Source organism: Hippocampus bargibanti, linkage group LG01 (genome assembly GCF_051943395.1).
Source record: "Hippocampus bargibanti isolate YZ-2025 linkage group LG01, ASM5194339v1, whole genome shotgun sequence".
Classification (NCBI taxonomy): Eukaryota; Metazoa; Chordata; class Actinopteri; order Syngnathiformes; family Syngnathidae; genus Hippocampus; species Hippocampus bargibanti.
In genome coordinates this window covers 3,956,203-3,979,241 of record NC_142734.1, presented here as the reverse complement: position 1 = coordinate 3,979,241, position 23,039 = coordinate 3,956,203, and the positions used below count along the sequence as shown (strand labels likewise).

Below are 23,039 nucleotides of genomic sequence, written 5' to 3'. Positions count from 1 at the left end.
TTTCATAATACACACCCACCACGGCTGGCGGAGTGATCTTCGGCGGAAGCACACGACCGAACAGCACCAGAGGTTAAGTTACCAACATTCCTTATTGACGGTGACTCTCCTTCCATAAGCCATCAACGACCATCAAAAAGGTAAATAAAACTTTATTTTACAGCACAGTTTATTTCTTTAATTACAGTCCTCATGTAATGCGCCTCTCTTTCCAAACAGCAATTCCCTTTGACCTTCGACCTTCAACGCCATTCCATCAAGCCATAAATGGCCATCACAAATGTAAATAAAGTGACTTTATGATACTATGCAGTGTATTTCTTTCATTACAATACAATAGCACATTTATTATACATAGAATAAGGTATGTTGTGTGTAGTTTTAAGGCTTAGTTAGTTGAAAAGTATATTTTATGGAAACCCAGGAACGGATTATTCCCATTTTAATGGTTTCCTATGGGAATTTTTTTTTGAGATACACACTTTTCGCCTTACACACTCTGTCTGGGAACCAATTAAGTTCGTAAGTTGAAGTCTCACTGTTCACTAAAGCTCAACTGAAAGTCATCATTCATCCCAAAACTGAAGAAAAACGATGTTACAATGCCCAAAGGAAAAACAATTGTAGAATGTGGATGACGGATGAAAGTGATATTCAGTGATGAATCGCGAATCTTGACTTGACTTTTATAGAGGGGCAGCCATGCGGCTCTGAACTGGTAACCAGCCACGGTGAAGTATGTCCTAATCACTACTGGTCGTTTTGGCTGATGCACCTCTCCCTAAAAATCAATGGAAGTAATGTACAACTGCTGCTCCGATATGTTGAGGAAACAGTGACACTTCTTGTCACTGTTTGTTTGAAACTTTCAGATGGATCCTCTCCTCAGAGATAACTTTCACGTGTTTCAAGCCATCCTTCATTCTGCTTTGGGCAGCCTCCTGATTGCGCTGCAGATGGGAGAGTGAGACGATGTCTGTTGTGTTGTTGGTAATAGGATGTGCTTCGGATTGTTGATCCGTCACTAAGCAAAAAGTGGTGTTCTTTACATTTGGTCATAAAAACTGTGGCAGGCTTTGAGACGAGAACAGAATACAACATCACTTTTCTTGAAGTGAACCCAATGATGGTGTCATGGTAATCTTGGTATTCTTTATGGCATTCATTTGTCATTCAGCTTGACTCGAGACAAATAAGAAATTTGATAAAGTTTAGATACTTTATCCAACTTTACTTTTAGATAAGCTCTCAGTCGTGCAGGAATGGTCCATCGATGGAAAGGTTTCTTCAGCCGTCATCTGTACTTCTTTGAAGGTGTCGGACGTTTCGCTTCTCATCATAGAGGCTTCGTCAGCGAAGTAAAATATTGCTGGGAGCTCTGGCCCTATGTATATATATATCCCTACTGTCCAGCAGTGGCGGTGCCAGACCTCTGCTCTGATAGGTTTCCTGTTTTATAATAAGCTATTTTTATAAAACAGCAAAATCCTTCACTAAATCGCCGTGGTGGTGTGAGGTTTAATTTGGATCGTGCTTACAACACACTGATGAGATCACAGGGTTGTTGACGGCAAGTTAAGATGAAGTAGTCGAAATAAATACCTTACACAGACAAGTTGTTTCATCTCGTTCCTCCAACACAACAGTTATCACAAAGGCTTAGTTATGCTGATGAGGTGATACCAGAGAAAATGGGGCAATCAAGCCAACCGTAGACCATAATCAGTTAGGACAATATAAGTAATCAGTGTAGCCTCAGGAAATAGTCCTCTGCTCCCCCCAACCTCAGAGCAGGGACCTATCAGAGCAGAGGCCTGGCACTGCCACCCCTGGACAGTAGGGATATATATATATATAGGGCCAAAGCTACCAGCAAAATGTTAGTTCGTTGACGAAGCCTCTTGGATGAGAAGTGAAACCTCCGACACCTTCAAAGAAGTACAGATGACGGCTAAAGGAACCTTTTGATCAATAAAATATATCTTTTTGATTACTCTCATTTTGTTTTAAGAAAAACAGAGAACTTTCACATTCTACCAACTGATGTAAAAATAATGTGTACAACACTTGGCAATTGTCTTTTTTAAAATGCTTTATTTGAATGTATTTTATTTCACAGTGAAACATCAGTTTCACTTGTTCACAGCAAGTAGTCCAATAATCGTAAGATGATAAACATTTTTTAGATCATTTTCTCCTATACACAAAAAAAAACATGCTTTACAATGCATCATGTCTGCTGGTTTGTGTCTTTAAAATATTTCCAATGTATGTATGTTTACTTAACTTGAATTACCATTCACAGTACATGTACAGGATATGTACATGTTTGACATTTTGGTGGGATTGGCGAGGAGGCGGTCATACTTACATTACAATATTTAGCATAACGTTGAGTAATTGCATTGAAAAACTATACTGCATCTTTATTATCATTCAATTTTTTTTTTTTTACCGGAAAATATTTTGATGTTAATATATAACATAGCATAGAATATTTCTGATCATGGTGTACCCTGCTTGTTTGTACGACAACAGAAAACTGGATGATTGACCACATTATAACTTGCTCATGCTTTTTGCACTCTTGACATTTCAGCACAATACTGACATGAGCCAAATCTCACTTGATACAAATACATTCTTTGAAAGAAAACAAATAAATGCATTAAAAAACACTTAACAACAACAAAAACAACAATACAGTAGATGCTGAAAACATGCTTCAGACAAACTCCCCTGCAGCGTAATTCTCCTTTTATGAGTTAATAAAGGGGAATGTTGATGAAAGAATACAGTATGTGAATCTGAATAGCAATACCATAGGCTGTTTTTTTTTCGTTATGTTTTTTTTAGAGTAATGGTGTTCCCTCAACCTCACATTAGTTTGACACGCTTGCACTGTTTTGTTCTTGTGCTGAGTAAATCTTTGAAGGCCCAACCTCCAAAAACTGTAAACCGCTGTGTGATGAGTGGCCTCAACGATACAGGTGGTACTGACTAGAGAGTGGTCTCCGTTCTCATCTGAAAAGACTTTTCGCGGAAAAGACAGGAGTTATGTGTTACTATTGTGTAAATGTCCGTGAATTATATTTTTGTACTTGTTGCAGATATAGGAAAGCTGCCTATCTAGCTAGCAAACTAGCTGACTGTCTGGCTAGCTACCTGGCTGGCTATATAGCTTGCTATATAGCTGTCTAGCTTGCTGGCTATCTAGCTAGCTACCTCACTCGATATCTAGCTCGCTAACCAAGATGGCTAGCTACCTAGCTGGCTATCTATTTGCTATCTATTAGCTATCTGGCTGTCTAGCTACTATCTATCTAGCTGGCTATCTAGATTGTTAGCTATCTGTCTATCGATTACCTATATCTATTGGCTCTCTATTAGCTAGCTAGCTTTCTATCTATTCGAGTTACATCCGGGTTGAGTGAACGCTGGCACGTGTGGCTGCCGCTACTCACCCACGGAAAAACTTATCGTGTGACTTAAAAGTGACCTTGAAAGTTTGGAAAGGCGATTATAAATAAAATGTATTATTATTATCATTATTATTATACTGGGCCGAATTGGATTGGGTGAGCCTTTATTAGTCTCGCAGTGGAGAAATTTACATTGAATTGTAATAGCCTATTGATGAAATCACTGACAGAACAAAAATACAATTCCATTTAATTGAAACGTGATCATTGATTAACAATTAATTTAAAATTAGGGTGTATGGAAGTTGCAAAATAAATATACCGATACAAATAAATGGAGTGCAGATTGATCGACAGGTCTCAAGTAAATAAATGTATGTTTTATAATAGATGCAGGAATGAACCGGAAGGCACACATCAAATAGTTACATAACAAACTATCACCAAGCATTTTAGTATTAAATAAAGTTATTTTAATACTTGATCATAAAAGCAAATGAACATTAGCCAATGGATTCTGGCTTCCATTTCAAGTTTTCCTTCCCAATCTCAACGTCCAGCATGGTGAATAAAAAAAACAGAGAATGATGCATTCAAAAGCGTAATGTACAGTAAGTGTAGGATGGATCAATTGAAGACACAAATACAGACACGCTCTTCCCAAAGTCATCCAACAATTTGGATTTGGCAACTGTAATTTATATGCGTAAAATGTGTCTGTTATTTGTCATTTGTAATTTGTCTGGGTAAAAGGCGAATTTTCATGCCATGGAAATGGTTGAGTTTACTACAATTTTGAATGTGGTAGAAGCGCTACTTACTCTTCACTTGGCGTACTTGCTGCTGCTATCAGTGCATTTGAAAATTTGGTGACTAAACATGGATTCGATTTTAGACTTGCAAATCTAACTTGAGGCATATGTGATGTACCCTGTAATGCCATTTTGTTGTTTGTTATCGAGCACTCGGGCAAATTTGGGACTCTGCAGCTATTTGTTTTAGAAATTGTCGGATTTCATTGATAAATAGACCCGCGTGGAATGATTCCTCTGAAATCCTTTCATTGAACGGATTATAATCATTGACAAATGTTTGAATTGTCACAGTTGTGAAGGGGTGCAAGGTGGACTTTGCCAATGAAAATTTTTAAACCACCTCCCGAGCAGGGTTAAATTTGATCCAGTTAAAGCTTTTTGCAAGGGCTACACCGATTTAATTTTGTACCTGTGAATGCTCTACAGGGGTAGCCCCTTTGTGTTACACTGGAGTAAAAGTTGCCATGTGAATGGGCCTAAAGCAGGGGTGTCAAAGTCATTTTTTTTTGCTGCTGTATAATTGTCATTTGTAATTTGAAATGTAAAAGTATAATGCTCATATTAAGATAATTATTTTTCGGTGATAGCAATCTTACTGCAGCAAGTTTAATTTTAAGTCTGGGTGTATGGCTAGATAGCCAGCAAATAATATTACTTTATATAGTACATGTCAAGGCTGTACTTTTCTTTGCTTCTGACTGAGGCATTTAATGAAAATAAACATTGGTGATGTATTGGCACCCTCTCATCTGTTTTTTTCTTTCATTATACTTTAATTGATTGTCAGATTGACAGTTAGATGCCTTTATAGGTCTCACTCACATTTTCAACAGTTAAAAAAATACATATTTAAAATAATATTTAAAAAAAGAATCATCAAAGATATGAATAGCAACATATTGGTAAACATGAACCAGCCCACCACACACACACACACACACACGGCAAGCTGTGTTGGTAAAACTATTTAAGATCATCATACTTCAGGTTTACTAATAAGAGCCAGCTCTCACTTTCATGAACACTTTAAAGGACAACCGACGTCACTTTTTTGTTTTATAGCATCTAAAATACCCAAAACACGCGGTATGATATTTTTATTCAAATGCAAAGCACCAATAAAAATGACTTAAAGTGTTCAAAATCTGAGCTGCGAATTGGGCATTTTCAGAAAGTCCCGCCCCCAGTTCGTGACGTCACGCCAAGGCGTCTTGCATTGCTGGAGAATCAAAACAATGGCTTCAGATTGGGGAGCATATGCTTTCTTGTCACACATCCAGTTATAAATATGATTCAAATAGTTCTGAAGAGGAAAGCATACATGTTTGCAATCGATTAAAGAATTTATTCCGTGCCATTTTGAGGCAACATTGAGGGGAAATGTCTCATCGAAAAGAAGCACAAAATGGCGACCTCCTGTGGCCACCTCCGTTTCCACAGGCTGATAAATCCTCTTCTGGCGGCTTTTGGGTGCAACACGAGGTCCCTAGACCAAACAAGTACACCAAAATACATTGACGTGATGGATCATTTTTTCGGTCAGGGGCGTTCCTTTAGTGACGTCACATACGGACTCGTCACCAACTCAAAAACAAGACTTCCTGAATATTCAGCGCGAGTCTTAAAACGTAAAATATAGCTATATGCGGTGGAATATTATTAAAATCCGCTCAGTAGAAGTCATTTGAAGCCATTTTACAAATTATGGACACAACTTGAACCGGAGACGTCGGTTGTCCTTTAAATTTAAGCTTCACATTGCATTGACATCAGTGAAAGGCCTTCTTTTTTTAATTGCAAATTACAATGGCTACATTGCTTCCGGAAGAAATATTACTAAGATTATTCATAATTTTCTTTTTCATAGTTGTCATTCTTCGAAGAACAGCAAAGCACTCGTTCTGCCAGAATGTTTCTATTTAAGTACCTCTTGTCACAGTGCAATTCATCTTTTGTACAATTTGAGATGTGTCGCATATTCTAAGAGATGATGTGTTTTGACGAAGGAATCTGACTTTGGCTATCCTTTGTCCTGAGGCTTTCCTACTGAGGACAGAGAGGATAACGGATGTGTCACAATGTCTTTGCGGTGACAGCTGACTGACTTATAGGAGCCTCCCACTGGTGCTTGGTCGCTTCCCTCAAATGACTTGGGCCGACATCTTGAAACCAATGCAGTACTGATGAAAATCCACATTTTTAAACAAATACAACCACATTGTCTTCCAATTTGAGGCATGCATCAAAAATTACATTAACCAAAGACAGCACCCGGTACATTATTTATAATTACATTAAAGGCAGTTTTAGAGTTTCTCCCTCTAAATGTCATCGTCATTTCTTCGTCAAGGTGATCCGACATCTGATCAAATCAGTGCATGTCTACATTACCTGATTTAAATTTGATCTACTTGCATGTTGGTTGCTGCATGACAGGGGTGCTGTTTTGGCAGTATCACATATTTGAGGCGTTTGATAATTTCCTAGAACTTTCAAGTCTTGACCTGTAGTTTCTCATTAACGAATGCAGTTGCGCACTTGTGAGAAATGTCTTTCATCCAGTGTCTTACCACTTTTGCAGAGCAGTCCCATCCTCCATGCGAATTCTGCTTAGAGAAAGTCACTCTGCTGCTCATTGGAGAGTTGACTGACAGTCACTTCGCTATGTTGTGACCCCTGGAGCCTTGCGGCAGCCTTGTGAGGGTCGCAGTCCAAACAGTTTTCCCTGGCAGTAGTAATCTCAGGACAAGGACAGTGTCTGCATGTGCCGTGGTTCTCCAGTAGTCCGTTGGAAAACTGCGTAGAGTTACACTCTTCTTTGTCATGAGGTCGCCGGCACGTTCTCCTTTGGGCGGAATTGTGCTGACACAAAGACCCGCAGAGTGACCTTCTGCACAGAGCTAAGTCCCGACAGAGAGACTTGCGGAAATTGGGTTTAAAAACCAGATAGACAATAGGGTTGTAAAGTGTGGAGGACTTGGCGAAGATGGCGGCCAGTGCGAACGCCATTGGAGGTACTTTGTAGGAGTTACCAAACGCTGCCCACATGGAAACAATCGCGTATGGACTCCATGCTGTCAGGAAACCAATGCAAACTGCCACGGACAGCTTTAAAAAAAAACAAAGACAAACATTTATCAAACAAGTTGCTAAAAATGTACATATGCTACAAAACGTTTGCGATTTTTGACTCTCAGATGAAATCTGAGGCCTTCAGTTGTGCTACGTCTGAATCAATCCAGACTGAAAAAAGTGTGGTGTGATTTACTGCAAGTCCACTAGAAGTTAGCATTAGCCAGGAAATAACTGACTGACCTTTCTTTAATATGCTCATCTATTCTTGAAAAGTCCGTCTTGAAATGGCTTTAACAGTATATCTGCAACAAAATCAACTTATTCTCCTCCTTCAGGCATTGTGGGTCACAAGTAACTAAAATGAAGCACCAAAACTATCTCAGTTCACATCGTTCATTCTGCCTAAACACCTCTCGTGTTTGAGCTGTGAAAACGAATCCACTTCAAGCCTCTTGCTGACGTCGGGCAGAATACTTTTAGCTAAAATAAATAATAAATAAATAAATAAAGTCACATACATTTTAAAAATGATATACTGTACTGAGGAGCTATTTGGGAGCCGAAAGAGTCACATCTTTTAAGTGAGCCGAGCCAAAAGAACCGGCTCACTAGTACAATAGCTATCTGGCTTGCTGGCTAGCTACCTAGCTGGCTAGCTATTAGATATATATTGGATTGCTAGCTAGCTTTCTATCTATGTGTCTTACCATTCCAGTTACTTCCAGGTTCAGTGAACGCTAGCACGTGTGGCTGCCGCTGCTCACCCACAGAAAAACTTATCTTGACTGTAAAGTGACCTTAAGAGTTTTAAAATGTGCTTATAAATGAAATGTTATTATTATTATTATTATTATTATTATTATTATTATTATTATTATTATTATTATTATTATTATTATTATTATTATTATCAAAAGTCATTGCCTTTCAGGAGACCTCAAAAACATAGTGATTGTTCAACCATTAGCATTGCATCATCAAAGTCATTTTTTAACACTTCAGATGGGACAATCATTTATCAAAATAACAGCCAATAAATCTGAAATTGATCAAATTATGACACCAGAATCAGAAAGCCTTTAATAGTGTGGAAATTTGCATTCTACAGCAGCAAGAAACATGGGAGGTTTCAGCCCGACACCAGCTGTCAACTGGTTGAAATATATCAATCTGTCGGCATTAAAAGAATTAGAGAGCTTGTGATTTATTTCACCTGTAAAGGTTACAATCTGCGGTGCACATAACCGGTGCACCAGTGCGCGTGAAGGCTGCCAATTGAATAATGTTCTCCATCTGGTTCAAGTTACCTTGCTTTTGCGCACTCCTATCAAAAGAGAACTTCAATTTTCAAAATACGGTGGCTTATGAATTTAATTGGTTCCCAGACAGAGTGTGTAAGGTGAAAAGTGTGTATCCCAAAAATTAATTCCCCATAGGAAACCATTAAAATGAGAATAATCCGTTCCCAGGTCCCCATAAAACATAATTTTCTACTTTCTAATTTTCTAAGCCTTAAAACTACACAAAATATACCTTATTTTATGTATTGGATTGGATTTGGATTGGATTGGATTTGCCTTTATTAGTCTCGTAGTGGAGACATTTACATTTCACAGCAGCAAAGTTATGAAAGAAATGAAAGTACAAAAGTAGAAAAAAAGTATAATAAATGTGCTATGGTATTATAATTGAAGAAGTAAACTACTGTATAATAAAGTCGTTTTATTTACCTTTGTGATGGTTGTTGATGGCTTGATGGAATGGAGTGGCCGCATTCCTCAGCATTAAACACTTGATGAGGAACATAGGCTTCTTTCATCATCTTGAGGAATGATCCTTTGTAGGTGATTTCTCTGTGATAATTTTATCCAGTTCCCCATAAACTGTGTTCTGTTTAGCTGGGTTGATAGCTTTTTGCATCAAGTGTAAAGATGACTTGTGCGGGTTGTTTGTGGAGTCTGATTGATGGTATATTTTAACATTGCAGTCTACACTCTGCCTTTGAACTATTAAAGTTGAGACTCTCTCACTGTCGTCTGCCTGTTTAAACCACCTCCCCTCACTTCTGCGTTCTTGACCAATCACGTGGCTTTAAGACTGGGGGCGGGGAATAGAGGACAAAAACAGTCGGCTGCCTCGGCTGCCATTTTGTTGTTAGAAGAACGGGCTCGTTTGCGAAAGGCACATCACTCATTGAAGCAGCTCCGTGTACGAAAAAAAGTTCATATGCCAAGGTAAAGTTCGTATTCCAAGGTAAAATATTCATAAATTTAACGTTCATAAACTGAAAAGTTTGTAAGCCAATGGGTTCGTAAACCGAGGTATCACTGTATCCCAAACGTTTTATGAGTAGTGCAAGTTCAGTGTAAGGACGCATTGCATAATGAGTGCTGGAACCGTACCTTAATAATAAGTGCATGCGCATTGGTGATCTTGTTCTGAGGGGACATGTGCTGCTGCACTGCCTGGCGGGAGCCGCGGACTGTCAACAGGATGAACACGTAGGACAGAAAGATGACCGTGCAGGGAACAATGTAGCAGAAGAAGAAGAGGCAGACGATGTAGCTCATAGCCAAAGAATTCTGGCTAGGCACGTGCCAGTCGATGCAGCATGCCGTACCGTACGGCTCGGGCCCGTACTCTCCCCACCCCAACAGCGGCCCTACGGCAAACACGGCAGCGTAGCACCAGACCCCGGCGACTAGCAGGCAGGCGTGGCAGTAGGAGAACTTGTTGCCTGAGGACAAACATAACAGAAAGGCTGATTGAAAAAAACAAGTCTCACGGTCAGATGAACATAGCTTGGCGCCCGGTCTTGCATCAGCTGTGTTCTCACAGACGTATTGCATGGGAAACAGTATGTGCTTGTATGAAGTATGACAGGATGTGGGGTGGACGTCATAACAAACTTGTCATTTAAAGTTCATCAAACCATCAAGTGATATGTTTTCATAGAAAAATTAGCTACAGGGAGTAAATACACAATGTCTGGAAAGTATATCATTTTTAATTTGATTGTGCATCACTAATCTATTCATTAGTAATTAAAAGTTTTCACGGGAACATGAGCTTGGAGAAAACATGGACATAATGCATAGAAACCCCATTTCACAAAAGTCAACAACAACAAAATAAATCAAAGAACTTATAACAAACCAGTGGCGGACTGTCAAGGCCTGCAAAGCTCTCTCTATTGGCCTTAAAATCACAGACTGATGTTAATTCTATTTTGTCCATAAATTCTGATTAAATAATTCCAAATTGTCTTTCATCTTCCTTTAATTGCTTTTCCCCTGTTGTGCTGCTTACAGACGTCTGTTTACATATTTCAGCATTTAACCAATCATATTTCAGCCTTGAAGGGGCTGGTCAACATCAGTTTTCGCAAACCGTGATTGGCTAATCACTAGCCAATCATAGTTTGCAAAAACTGCTTTGATCACAAGTCACTTATGACAAGAGCATACTGGCTCCACCTAGCACACTGTATCGGTAGCGAGCTACATTAACAAATACATTGTGTTGATTTAATAGCAGTTTTGTCAACCCACAATGGCTGAAGGAGGAGAATAAATCTATTTGGTGGGAGATTTACTGTTAAAGACATTTTCAAAATGGACTTTTTAAGACATGGACATCATTAGGAAAGTTCGGTCAGTTATTTCCTGGCTAACGGTACCCTCTAGTGGACTAAATCACACCACACTTTTTTCAGTCTGGAGGATTCAGAGGTAGCACTACTGAAGGCCTAGCGATGAAATCCACGGCCCACCACTGTTACAAACATTTTTACTATTACAGTAAAGTCTCGTTATATCGATATTCAAGGGAGTCCGAAAAAATATCGATATAACCGGGACTATCGATATATCCGACCCTGTTTGCATGTAATTTTCTCCGTGCGTGCATAGAAATAGTATCGATATAACCGGGACTATCGATATATCCGATATCGATATAACGAGACTTGACTGTATCATTATAAAAACTCAAAGACCCTGGAAAGTGAATTCAGATGTTTGTCAATACATTAAGCGAGATAAATGCTGCAAGCATATGCAATGTAGTATTGAACTCGGAAGATAAAGCACGTCTACTGCTTTTCACCATTTCTGTTTTTCTTGTAACTTGTTAACCCTGTTCACTTGTTTCTTTCTTTGTTTATTGGGAGTGGGTGTAAAATGTGACACAATTTGGCATCCAACATGAGTATAATCTCACTCACTTTTTATCCGGTGCAATTGAGAGCTATTTGCTGCATGTCTACCACTGCAGATTGTAACCACACAGCGAGTAGCTCTGCATGCAGACCAAAAATACATCTTCCACGTATGCCACAATTTGCAGATCAACTCAACACTCTTGAGGCTATTGAAATATGGTGAACACAAACCACTGTTGGAATATAACCGGAGGCAAGGAGATGCTCCAATGTCTGTCGTGTAGTGTGAGCCACAGGCTGAATCAGGCGTGCCATCAATTTGAATAAACAGTAGACACAGCAAAGGAGTCTCCTGCCTTTTTACCGCATGAGAAGAATAGCGGGAACCTGTTATCTCACGAGTAAGCTCATATCTTGCACCTCTCTGCAGGGTGCAGGAAGGCCCGTGGTGACTCTGTGGGATACATTTCTGCCGCTCCAGAACATAAATGGTTAGCAGGTTGTGAGGCTGTAAGAATGATGCACTGGGGCAGTACTGAAATTAATGCTCTTACAAATAAAACACATTATTCATTTAATTTCTTAATCTTAGTGCAGTGGTTTTTATGTAATCTCCACAGAAGACTGTTATGAAAAAAATGTAGCCTGAAAACTGTTTGCGACTCAATACATTACAGTGTTTATTGTATGTTCACGCACTTGAGTGATCACATTATCACTTAGCAATCCAAAGTCACCCATCGGCGTGAAAGGAGAGAATATGTCACAACTGTGTGGTGTCCATTTATGACTCACATTGAAGATAATTAAAACATTGTAACAACACAGACTACCTATAATTAATCGATCCATCCATACACTCACCCATCCATCCATGCATTTTTCCATCCACTGATCCAATCCATCAATTCCCTCACCCAATCCACCCACCCATCCATCCATCCATCCACTCACCCAATCCATCCATCCACCCATCCATCCATGCATTTATCCATCCACTGATCCAATCCATCAATTCCCTCACCCAATCCAACCACCCACCCACCCATCCATCCATCCATCCATCCACTCACCCAATCAATCCATCCATCCACTTACCCATTCCATCCAACCATCAATCCATTCATTCATCCAATTCCAACCATTCCATCCATCCATCCATCCATCCATCCATCCATCCATCCATCCATCCATCCATTTATCCATTCACACACCCAATCCACTCACCCATACATCCACTTACCCAATCCATTCACCCATCCATTTATCCATCCACTCACCCAATCCATTTACCCAATCATGAATTCGTCAACTCACCCAACCCATCCATCCATCCATCCATCCATCCATCCATCCATCCATTCATTCATTCATTCATTCATTCATTCATTCATTATCCACTCACCCTGTCCACCCTCCCATCCATCTACTCACACAATCCATCCATCCATCCACCAAATTCCATCCAAACAACCATTCATCCATCCATCCAACCATTCACCCAATCCAAATCTAACCATCCATCCATCCATCCACCCACCCATCCATCCATCCATCCACTCACCCAATCCATCCATGCATTTATCCATCCACTGATCCAATCCATCAATTCCCTCACCCAATCCAACCACCCACCCACCCATCCATCCATCCATCCATCCACTCACCCAATCAATCCATCCATCCACTTACCCATTCCATCCAACCATCAATCCATTCATTCATCCAATTCCAACCATTCCATCCATCCATCCATCCATCCATCCATCCATCCATCCATCCATCCATCCATCCATTTATCCATTCACACACCCAATCCACTCACCCATACATCCACTTACCCAATCCATTCACCCATCCATTTATCCATCCACTCACCCAATCCATTTACCCAATCATGAATTCGTCAACTCACCCAACCCATCCATCCATCCATCCATCCATCCATCCATCCATCCATTCATTCATTCATTCATTCATTCATTCATTCATTCATTCATTCATCATCCACTCACCCTATCCACCCTCCCATCCATCTACTCACACAATCCATCCATCCATCCACCAAATTCCATCCAAACAACCATTCATCCATCCATCCAACCATTCACCCAATCCAAATCTAACCATCCATCCATCCATCCACCCATCCATCAACCCATCCATCCACCCAAATCAGTCCCTTCATCCATCCATCCATCCATCCATCCATCCATCCATCCATCCATCCATCCATCCATCCATCCATTTTTGGAACTGCTTTATCCTCACCTCAAGGGTTATGGGGCATACTGTCACCTAGGGATAATTTAGAGTGTTCAATCAGCTTGCCATGCACATTTTTGTAATGCGGGTGGAAACCGGACACGTGTGATGACAGTAATTCTGAATGTCATCCTGTTTGATAATTAAAAATTTTGTTATCCCCAGACTAATGCATGAATAACAACAACAAAAAAACATTGGCTTTGTACACCCCCAGGCCCCAAGCTTCATTAAACTGTGCCTCGTTGTGTAGTTTTGATGCACTTCCATTCCAATTACCGTGGTTACAGTCATGGGTGTGAAATGATCCATAAGAAATACCGGAAAGGCTCTCACCCACAGAAAATGACTAATTGATTCTGGCGATTGTAGCATCACTGCAGCAGGGAACGTTATGAGCCTTATCTGCAACAAGACGAAGCTTTTTCAGCTGCATGTCAGAACATCTTATGGTCCAAAGTGAGGATGGAGGCAGCTGGTTAAGCCCTGCGGCGTACAATGCACTGTCATGTTATGGAGTGTGTGTCATTCTGTGTATGTGTGTGTGTGACAGTGAGTGCACATTTGCTTGTTCCGATGCATATCTTTCATCTGATGTGAAGCATCCTTTCACTGATTAAATCATCTCAGCGGCAGCACATTAAAATTTCAACCTGAGCTTGTTTTACACAGAGCGCTGGCTTCAGCTAGAAAAAAACGACATCCTCAAACATGCAGACATTGGAAACAAGAATTTACTTTTTTACTTTTTTAATGTAATTTCTTTTCTCATTGTGAAGTCTTGATAGAACACTCATATAATGACGCCCTATCGCAGTGTTCCCCATTGATCCAATGTCTTGACTTTACATTTGGTAAATCTCACCGCACCCCCTAAAACAAAAATGCAAAAAAAAAATTTTTATTTTATTTTATATTACTTTACTTTACTTTACTTTGCTTGATTGTCTTGTGTTTTTATTGCTCAACAATGTATTTTTTACTTTGCTTTATTCAGTAAATTGGGTGACATACACTTAATACAGCATCAAGTATATCTTAAGCTTATCTCAAATTGAGTTTTCTTTCGATTATAAGTAGGCTGACGTATACTTTCCCAACCAAATGCACTTAACATCACAAGAGAAATTCTGTATTGATCATGTTGTCAGTAAGCTGCAAACTCCTCTTTTGTTTCGGCTATTTCCATTTCCCTGTTTTCATTTGAACCTCTGAAAGGAAACACGTGGTGGGATGAGTCTACCAAACCGGGAGGCCTCTGACTTATCCCTTTTAAATCTTTTTATTTATGGACTTCGATCCAGCGCTCACAAGTCCATCAACAGTCAGGGGGCGGCTGCCGATGAGATCTAATGGAAACATGTGTTTCAATGACAGCTATTCTGTTCGTCATTAAGTATCTATGAACAAGAACAGAACTAGCATCAGGCAACTTTTCACGCTTTGAGAAACGAAGTCATCAGCTTTGAATGGGGTAGGGGGTGTTCTTTCTCTACCCCCCCCTTAACCGTTATTACATTTTATCATCAGCATTATAAATGCTATGGTGGCTCGCGGCAAGGTAATACTGGATGATCAAGGTGAGTCAAGTCATTGGTGTGCAACATAAAATAAGCTATCGAACCTGCGCTGGAGTACAGTAGTTGTGTCATTCCTTCAAATGGAAAATCAACTGAAACTTATTGTCATGTATAATGGTGATACAGAATAGACATAATCGAAGTTATCATATTTAAAAGTTCAGTCTTAGTTGGCTGAACACAAGGCTCACAATGGAAGCACAGAAAATCTGGGGTCAATCTGAGGTGAAAAGACACAGCCTGTTGAACTGTCATCCTCAAGTAGAGGATCTGGCCTTGGGCGGAATTTCGGACTTGGTAACCCTTTCACAGGAAGAGCTCATTAGCCAGGTTACAAATCTATAAGTTCATCGAAAGACAACCCATTAAAATAATATTAATACATTTCATTTATCAGCGCCTTTAAAATGTCTATGTTCTGTTGGTTTATGGATGTTGGTGCTTGTACCATGGGACGTCCAGGGGTGTGGTATTCAAATCAAGAAGACTGTGTTTTACTGATGGATCACTGAAATGTGCATATACTCTCAATAAATAGCTTGGCAGATGGCTGTAGACGATGGGTGTCAGTCGAATAAGAAGAAGACATCTTCCTTTCTTCAAGTCTTTGTTCACAGTGTCCGAACAAACATGTCTGACAAATGGTCATGGCATCAAGTAAGACACATTGGAATGGATTTAATCTGCAAATGGACTCCTTGACTTCAGATGAACTTTGGAGCATCTGAAGATTTTAAATGCGGGCCACAGTAAAGCCATTAGAAATCTCCTTTTATCTAGCTTTACTCATGGATCACTTGGTCAATACGTTGCTACAAACACTTTGAGGATGAGCATTGATGTGACTGATGAGATTAGTACAAAGAGGTTTTGCTGGAGCTTCACTGAAGCAAGGCATTTTCCCATGATTTAGAATATGCCCACTTGTTGACTGAAATCCAACATTTTGAATCTGAAATCCAAATTTTAATTTGTTTTTCAATGCGTCTTTTTTCACCTTGTCTGCTGTGTAGTCTTTCAGTGTGTTGCCATGCGTCCAACCGTTCATGTCTCGCCGTCATTGCAGTTTGTGTGCTCACTGTGCTGTTTGTCTCTCTGCTCCATTTTCCACCTAACTTGGAAATGAAGTCGCCCCAACACACCTTGACTAATTACAATCAGCTATACAAGAAAAAGACCATAGAAATAAAAAAAATGTATCATAATCTAGATCTCGTTCTTCACTAACAACCTGATTGCTTGTGACCAACATGTCACTGATGTCAGGTGACCAAACAAAGTATTACAATACAATACATATTGATTTAACCACAGCTGAAGCTGTAACAAAGCCCTTAACATTGACAACTATCATATACAGGAAATAAAACAGTCATTATGATACTACAAAGTACCAGGGAGTAAAACTAAGATCAAGTATGAATCATGCTGAGTCAAATGCCAACAAATACAAGTAAGTTTTGAGACGGTGGTTTTAAAGATGGGCAGCGTGGGGGCACTCCGAATGTTCAGTGACAGGTCATTTCAGAGAACAGGCTTGTTCGCAAACGACACATCACTCATTGTGGCGCTCTGTGTGTATCCGGAAAAATAGTTCATATGCCGAGATTAATTTCTCGTGAATTTAACGTTCGTACAAAAAAAGTTCGTTAGCCAAGGCGTTCGTAAGCCTAGGTATCACTGTATGGCCTTCCATCTTTAATACCGACATGTATGACAACATAACCACTGACAGTGAGCGCAAAATTCTTCACGGTATACAGTAAAGTCTCGTTATATCGATATTCAAGGGAGTCCGAAAAAATATCGATATAACCAGGACTATCGATATATCCGACCCTGTTTGCATGTAATTTTCTCCGTGCGTGCATAGAAATAGTATCGATATAACCGGGACTATCGATATATCCGATATCGATATAACAAGACTTTACTGTATTTGAATGGGGTAGAACTTAATTATGGGTCTGACCCTGTTTTGCGACTCAGCATTCGGTTGGTAGAAACAGAGCTGTTTGTTAAGTGCATAAAATCACGTTGGAACAAAAGAGCAGCTTTGCTACGCGGATGTTGCAAAGCAACATTTGTACACGGTTCTTGATGGGTTAGTCATAAGGGCATAATTGCTTGTACTCATCTACATTTCAGGCTGTTTTATTTGTAAGTCTTGTAGTGTCTGGAGTTGCTTGTTCTGCATTATACATGTGTTTTTTTTTTTCTGGAGAGGGGGAGGGAGCGGACACGTTTCAAAAAGAGACCACCTTAAACGTGGCCTTGACTTCAAGAACACGACAGAAGCTGCAAGAGACCCCAGAATCTAGTTTGAGGCAGATGCACAAACTTTTCAAAACTCACTGCAACAGAATGCAAAAATGGACTACAAAGCCTGAATCTGTTGGATGAGTTTTCCCACATTCTTCTGCTGTGGCTCAAGATGCACTTTGGGAATGTTTCCATTGTGAGACGAATCAAGGTTCTCTTATATATATACAGTAAAGTCTCGTTATATCGATATCGGATATATCGATAGTCCCGGTTATATCGATACTATTTCTATGCACGCACGGAGAATATTACATGCAAACAGGGTCGGATATATCGATAGTCCCGGTTATATCGATATTTTTTCGGACTCCCTTGAATATCGATATAACGAGACTTTACTGTATATATTTTTTTCCCGTTGTATAAGGCACACCCAGAAGGCTGAATTTTCTTCGAAAGATGACCCAGCCCCTTATATGCAGGTGTAACTTATATGTGAAGTAATATTGAGCCACAACAGGTCTCTCAAACTCTCTTCATTCATTGAAGGTTCGTCTTATAGTCCGGTATACCTTATATGTGGAAAAAGTTTTTAAAAGATACCATTCATTGGGCGTGCGCCTTATAATAATAATAATAATAATAATAATAATAATAATAATAATAATAATAAAGCTCTCAAGGTCACTTTACAGTCACATGATACGTTTTTCAGCCACACGCGCCAGCGTTCACTCAACCCAGAATAACTCAAATTAATAGAAAGCGAGCTAGCTAGTTGATAGCTAATATATAGCTAGCTAGATAGCTTGATAGCTATCTGGCTAATAGATAGCCAGATAGCTAATAGATTATAGGGGCGCAACATCTGTGAGAGCCATTAACTCATTCACTGCCATTCATGAATTGATTCAGGAATTGAAAATATGACGTAGAACGCCATTTCCGAATTTGTTCTAGTTCAGTTTTTTTCATGCTTGGGTGCTGATAAAGCGCTGGCCATGGCCTCTGGCAATGGTTTTTCTTCTCCACAAGCGGGCAGCATTCCCTTTTTTTCTTCTTAGCGCTTTGTTCCAGCTTCAACTGTTGTTTTGCACGTATGTATGACATTGTATTTTGGACAGCTGCCTTCATTTCAAGATCATATAACTCCGGACCCATATCATTTAGGAATAAACATTTTTTTTCTGATGAAAGAAGAGAGTCTAAGGTTTCTAACTGTTTTGAATATTTATGTAGGCCTATAACTCAATATTCCATACACCGGAAAATACGTTCGTTTTCAATTCAGTTTTAATGCGCATGCAACTGCACCATCAGCTAATTAAGAGCTGATTAATTATATAACACTGTGATTCTAATTGTTTGTCATCTAATTTCATTTTATCCAATTCCGAGTCACACACACTTATCGGCAATGCTGACATCTGCTTTATTAGTCCTAAAGAAGATGAGTTTTGCCAGTTTACAACATTATCTTAAATGCTTAGCATACGAGGAATAGCGCGGACAAATTGCATCTTGTGTTTATATGCTGGGGCTGACCTCTGGCTCTTACATTATTCTGCAGAGCATTCACTTTGCAAACGCTGAGTGAGACAGCCATTTGTATGCTACAAAAGCTCTGAGTGTTTTTTTTTTTTTTTTGAAATGTCAACAGTCACTGGGGTAAAACGACTCTTTTTTTCATACTTCACATAAAAGTCACTTAGAACATTGTGACTAGTGTGTTGTGCTCATATTTAAAGGACAACCGACGTCTCCGGACAAGTTGTGTCCATAATTTGTAAAATGGCTTCAAATGACTTCTACTGAGCGTATTTTAATAAGATTCCACCGCATATAGCTATATTTTACATTTTAAGACTCGCGCTGAATATTCAAGAAGTCTTGTTTTTGAGTTGGTGACGAGTCCGTACGTGACGTCACTAAAGGAACGCCCCTGACCAAACAAATAACGCATTGTAGCAGTCCTTCCATCATGTCAATGTATTTTGCTGTACTTGTTTGGTCTGGGGACCTCGTGTTGCAGCCAAAAGCCGCCAGAAGAGGGCGTCCAAGCTCCATATAAAGAATTTATCAGCCTGTGGAAACGGAGGTGGTCACAGGAGGTCGCCATTTTGTGCCTCTTTTTCGGTGAGACATTTCCCCTCAATGTTGCCTCAAAATGGCACGGAATAAATTATTTAATCGATTGCAAACATGTATGCTTTCCTCTTCAGAACTACTGAACTTTCTGAAAATGCCCAATTCGCAACTCAATTTTTGGCAGATTTTGGACACTTTAAGTCATTTTTATTGGTGTTAAAATGTTTTTCTGATGTCAGTTAAGAAAAAAAAGTGACGTCGGTTGTCCTTTAAGCTTTTGTCATGTGACTGTCTGGCTCAATTTGATTGGTGAAAGGAAGTCAAATGTCACTCGTGAATGAGTGAAACCGAGTTGTGGAACAGAAGATATCTCTGCGAAAACAAAACAAATAAATGCGGAGAAAAATTGTAGATATACGGACTGAGAGGAATAATAAATAAAATACAATCACAAATAAAATGCAATAGATAAAATACAATTATAAATAGAAACAAGAGAGAGAGCTACACAGAAAATTTTCCATTTCCGAATAAATTCGTGAATGGCAATGAATGAGTTACATTAAAAAGACTAGAAATACAAATTCAGGTAAAACGTTTGTTGTCTCATTTGAAACAATTACAGTACTCTGACAAATACAATTTGTCATTCATACTATACCAATAAAGATTTGTCAACTATGCCACCTTATTGACCAACCCTACTTCAAGCTCCATCTGTTGGGGTGTTCACGTGTCAACTTTTGGAATCATTTTAAAAATAAAAAAAAAGAGACATCTTTCAAGCAAAAATGTGTTGAGTCACCTTACCATAATTTGGGCAGCAGACCTTGAGCCAGCAGACAGAAGAAAGCACCGTTAGGTTAGTCAGACTGCACAGGCCAAACAAAACGCCACAGAAAGCGTAAATGATGCAGGTGCTTTTATTATACTGCCATCTGGATGTGGAGAAGAAACAAAAACAACATAAAAGGTATCTTAGCAGTAGGGGTTAGATTCGTACCTAAAATCCATGATTGATGTTCGTAAACAATTCAACCACCATATTCCCAATCTATTTGAACTGATTACTAAGTGTGCGCTTGGCAAAATAGGAAACATCATATTTTATCCAAAAGGTCAATGAAATGCACATTTATCATGCTTAATTTCCACAAATGTTGTCCAAAAGGCCTCAAATTGACTTCTGTTGAAAGGTCACACGTGCATGCGTTTGTATGATTCGAGTCTGGGAATACTCATCGGACAATTTGTTCATCACTTCGACTCAATGTCAATTTTGTGCAGCCCAATTGGTCCAAAAAAAAAAACAACAACAAAAAAAAAAACACTTAAAGAACAACCGACGTCTCCGGACAAGTTGTGTCCATAATTTGTAAAATGGCTTCAAATGACTTCTGGCATTAACAAAATGAGTGGAATGTTTTGGAAATTTATTTTCTCAGCATTTTAGCATAATGAGAAATCACTCGGAGGTCACGCCCGCGTCTAACATTTGCAGTCACACGCATGTTGCCCTTCCATAAGCTAGTATACGGACAGAGAGGAATATAGGGTGGGGCCAGGGCTTTTGTCATTGTCACTCAAATTCCCGGACCCACAGAATATTGAGTTTTAGGACTACAGGATATAAACTTTCAATACAGCGTGAGAAAACTCTCTTGTATCAGAAAAAAAACAGTTAATTCCTAAATTTTGTGAGTCTGGAGTTATATGAGCTTGAAATGAGGGCGGGTGTCCAAAATACAATGCAACGCATACTGTACATATTGGTTTATATAGCGATTTAACAACAGCTGAAGCTGGAACAAATCACCAACATGGAAAAAAGGGAAATCATGACCCCTTGTGGAAAAAAAAAAAAACATTGCCAGAGGCCATGGCCAGCGCTTTATCGGCACCCAAACAAGAAAAACCAAAACCCGAACAAATTCAAGAATGGCGATCTATGTCATATTTTCAATTCCCGAATAAATGTGTGAATGCCAGTGAATGAGTTAATATGGTTTCCATTTTCCATTGCCATTTGTTTTAGCACGCTCAGTTAGAAAGTCAACAATCTGAATAAATGTCAAATTATCGTAAGCTTTCCTGCTCCAGTAAGTTGATATATTGCTCCAATTCACAGAAAGTCACCTTTGACAATACAATAGGACATTAGTTTTGTGAAACAGTCGATGAAAGGAGTCTTACCGATGAGTGTAGGCTGATGCGACAGCAAGAGGGAAGAGGGAAATGGTCATCATCAGGTCACTGATGGCCAAGTTGACCACAAAATACTCTGCTGGCTTCAAGGAGGCCTTTTTTCTATAGGCCACAAACAGCAAGATCCCGTTTCCCAGTACAGACAGCACACCTGCCAGGCAGAATCATACAATATTTGATCTTCATTCTCCTGCGGTTCAACAGTTTTCCATGAAGGATGATTCGAGCCACGGTGAAAAAAAAAAATGGATTTGAGTTTGTGGGTGAGCAGTGGCAGCCACATGCACCAGCGTTCATTCAACACGGAAGTAACTCAAATAGATAGAAAGCTAGTTAGCTAGCAAATAGATAGCTAATAGCTAGCCAGCCAGCTAGATAGCTATATGGCTAATATATAGCTAGCTAGATAGCCAGCCAGGGAGCTATATAGCAAATAGATAGCAAATAGCTAGCTAGCGAGATAGCCAGCTAGATAGCGAGATAAATTAATCAAGAAATAGTCACAGATACCTTCTGCGAAGAAAAATTGACACATAATAATAATAATAATAATAATAATAATAATAATAATAATAATAATAATAATAATAATAATAATACAGTAAAGTCTCGTTATATCGATATCGGATATATCGATAGTCCCGGTTATATCGATACTATTTCTATGCACGCACGGAGAAAATTACATGCAAACAGGGTCGGATATATCGATAGTCCCGGTTATATCGATATTTTTTCGGACTCCCTTGAATATCGATATAACGAGAATTTAAAGTAATAATAAAAATAATAATAATAATAATAATAATAATACATTTAATTTCAAGCGCCTTTCAGAACACCCAAGGACACTTTACAATAAAAACAAAGCACACAACAATAAAACCAGATGTAAAATGATAAATAATAATAGCAGATTGAACTAAACATCTAAACAAATAGGGTTTGAGGTGGGATTTGAAAATAGGGAGGGATTAACAAACAGTTAATCTAATAAATATATAAATAAACCATGACTGAAGTTGCTGCCACGCACGTAATTACTAAATTATTGGCCAGCAGTCATTACTTTTTGTTATGCATAAAAAACTCTACTCTCTACAAGTACAGTAAAGTCTCGTTATATCGATATCGGATATATCGATAGTCCCGGTTATATCGG

The 23,039-nt window shown here is 39.2% G+C and overlaps 1 protein-coding gene across 3 annotated transcripts in view; it reads right to left on the bottom strand.

Moving 5' to 3' along the window:
• Positions 1-2,101: 2,101 nt before the first annotated feature.
• The window catches only part of opn7b (opsin 7, group member b), a 60,561-nt gene continuing 39,623 nt past the window's right edge, over positions 2,102-23,039 (bottom strand). For all 3 annotated transcript variants that reach the window (XM_088990893.1, XM_088990877.1, XM_088990886.1), the window contains 4 exons: positions 21,866-22,028; positions 20,483-20,610; positions 9,715-10,049; positions 2,102-7,345 (listed from right to left, as the gene is read on the bottom strand). In XM_088990893.1, coding sequence (XP_088847019.1) covers positions 6,848-7,345; positions 9,715-10,049; positions 20,483-20,610; positions 21,866-22,028 — 1,124 coding nt within the window. In that variant the 3' untranslated portion in view covers positions 2,102-6,847. The remainder of the gene's footprint in view (positions 7,346-9,714; positions 10,050-20,482; positions 20,611-21,865; positions 22,029-23,039) is intronic.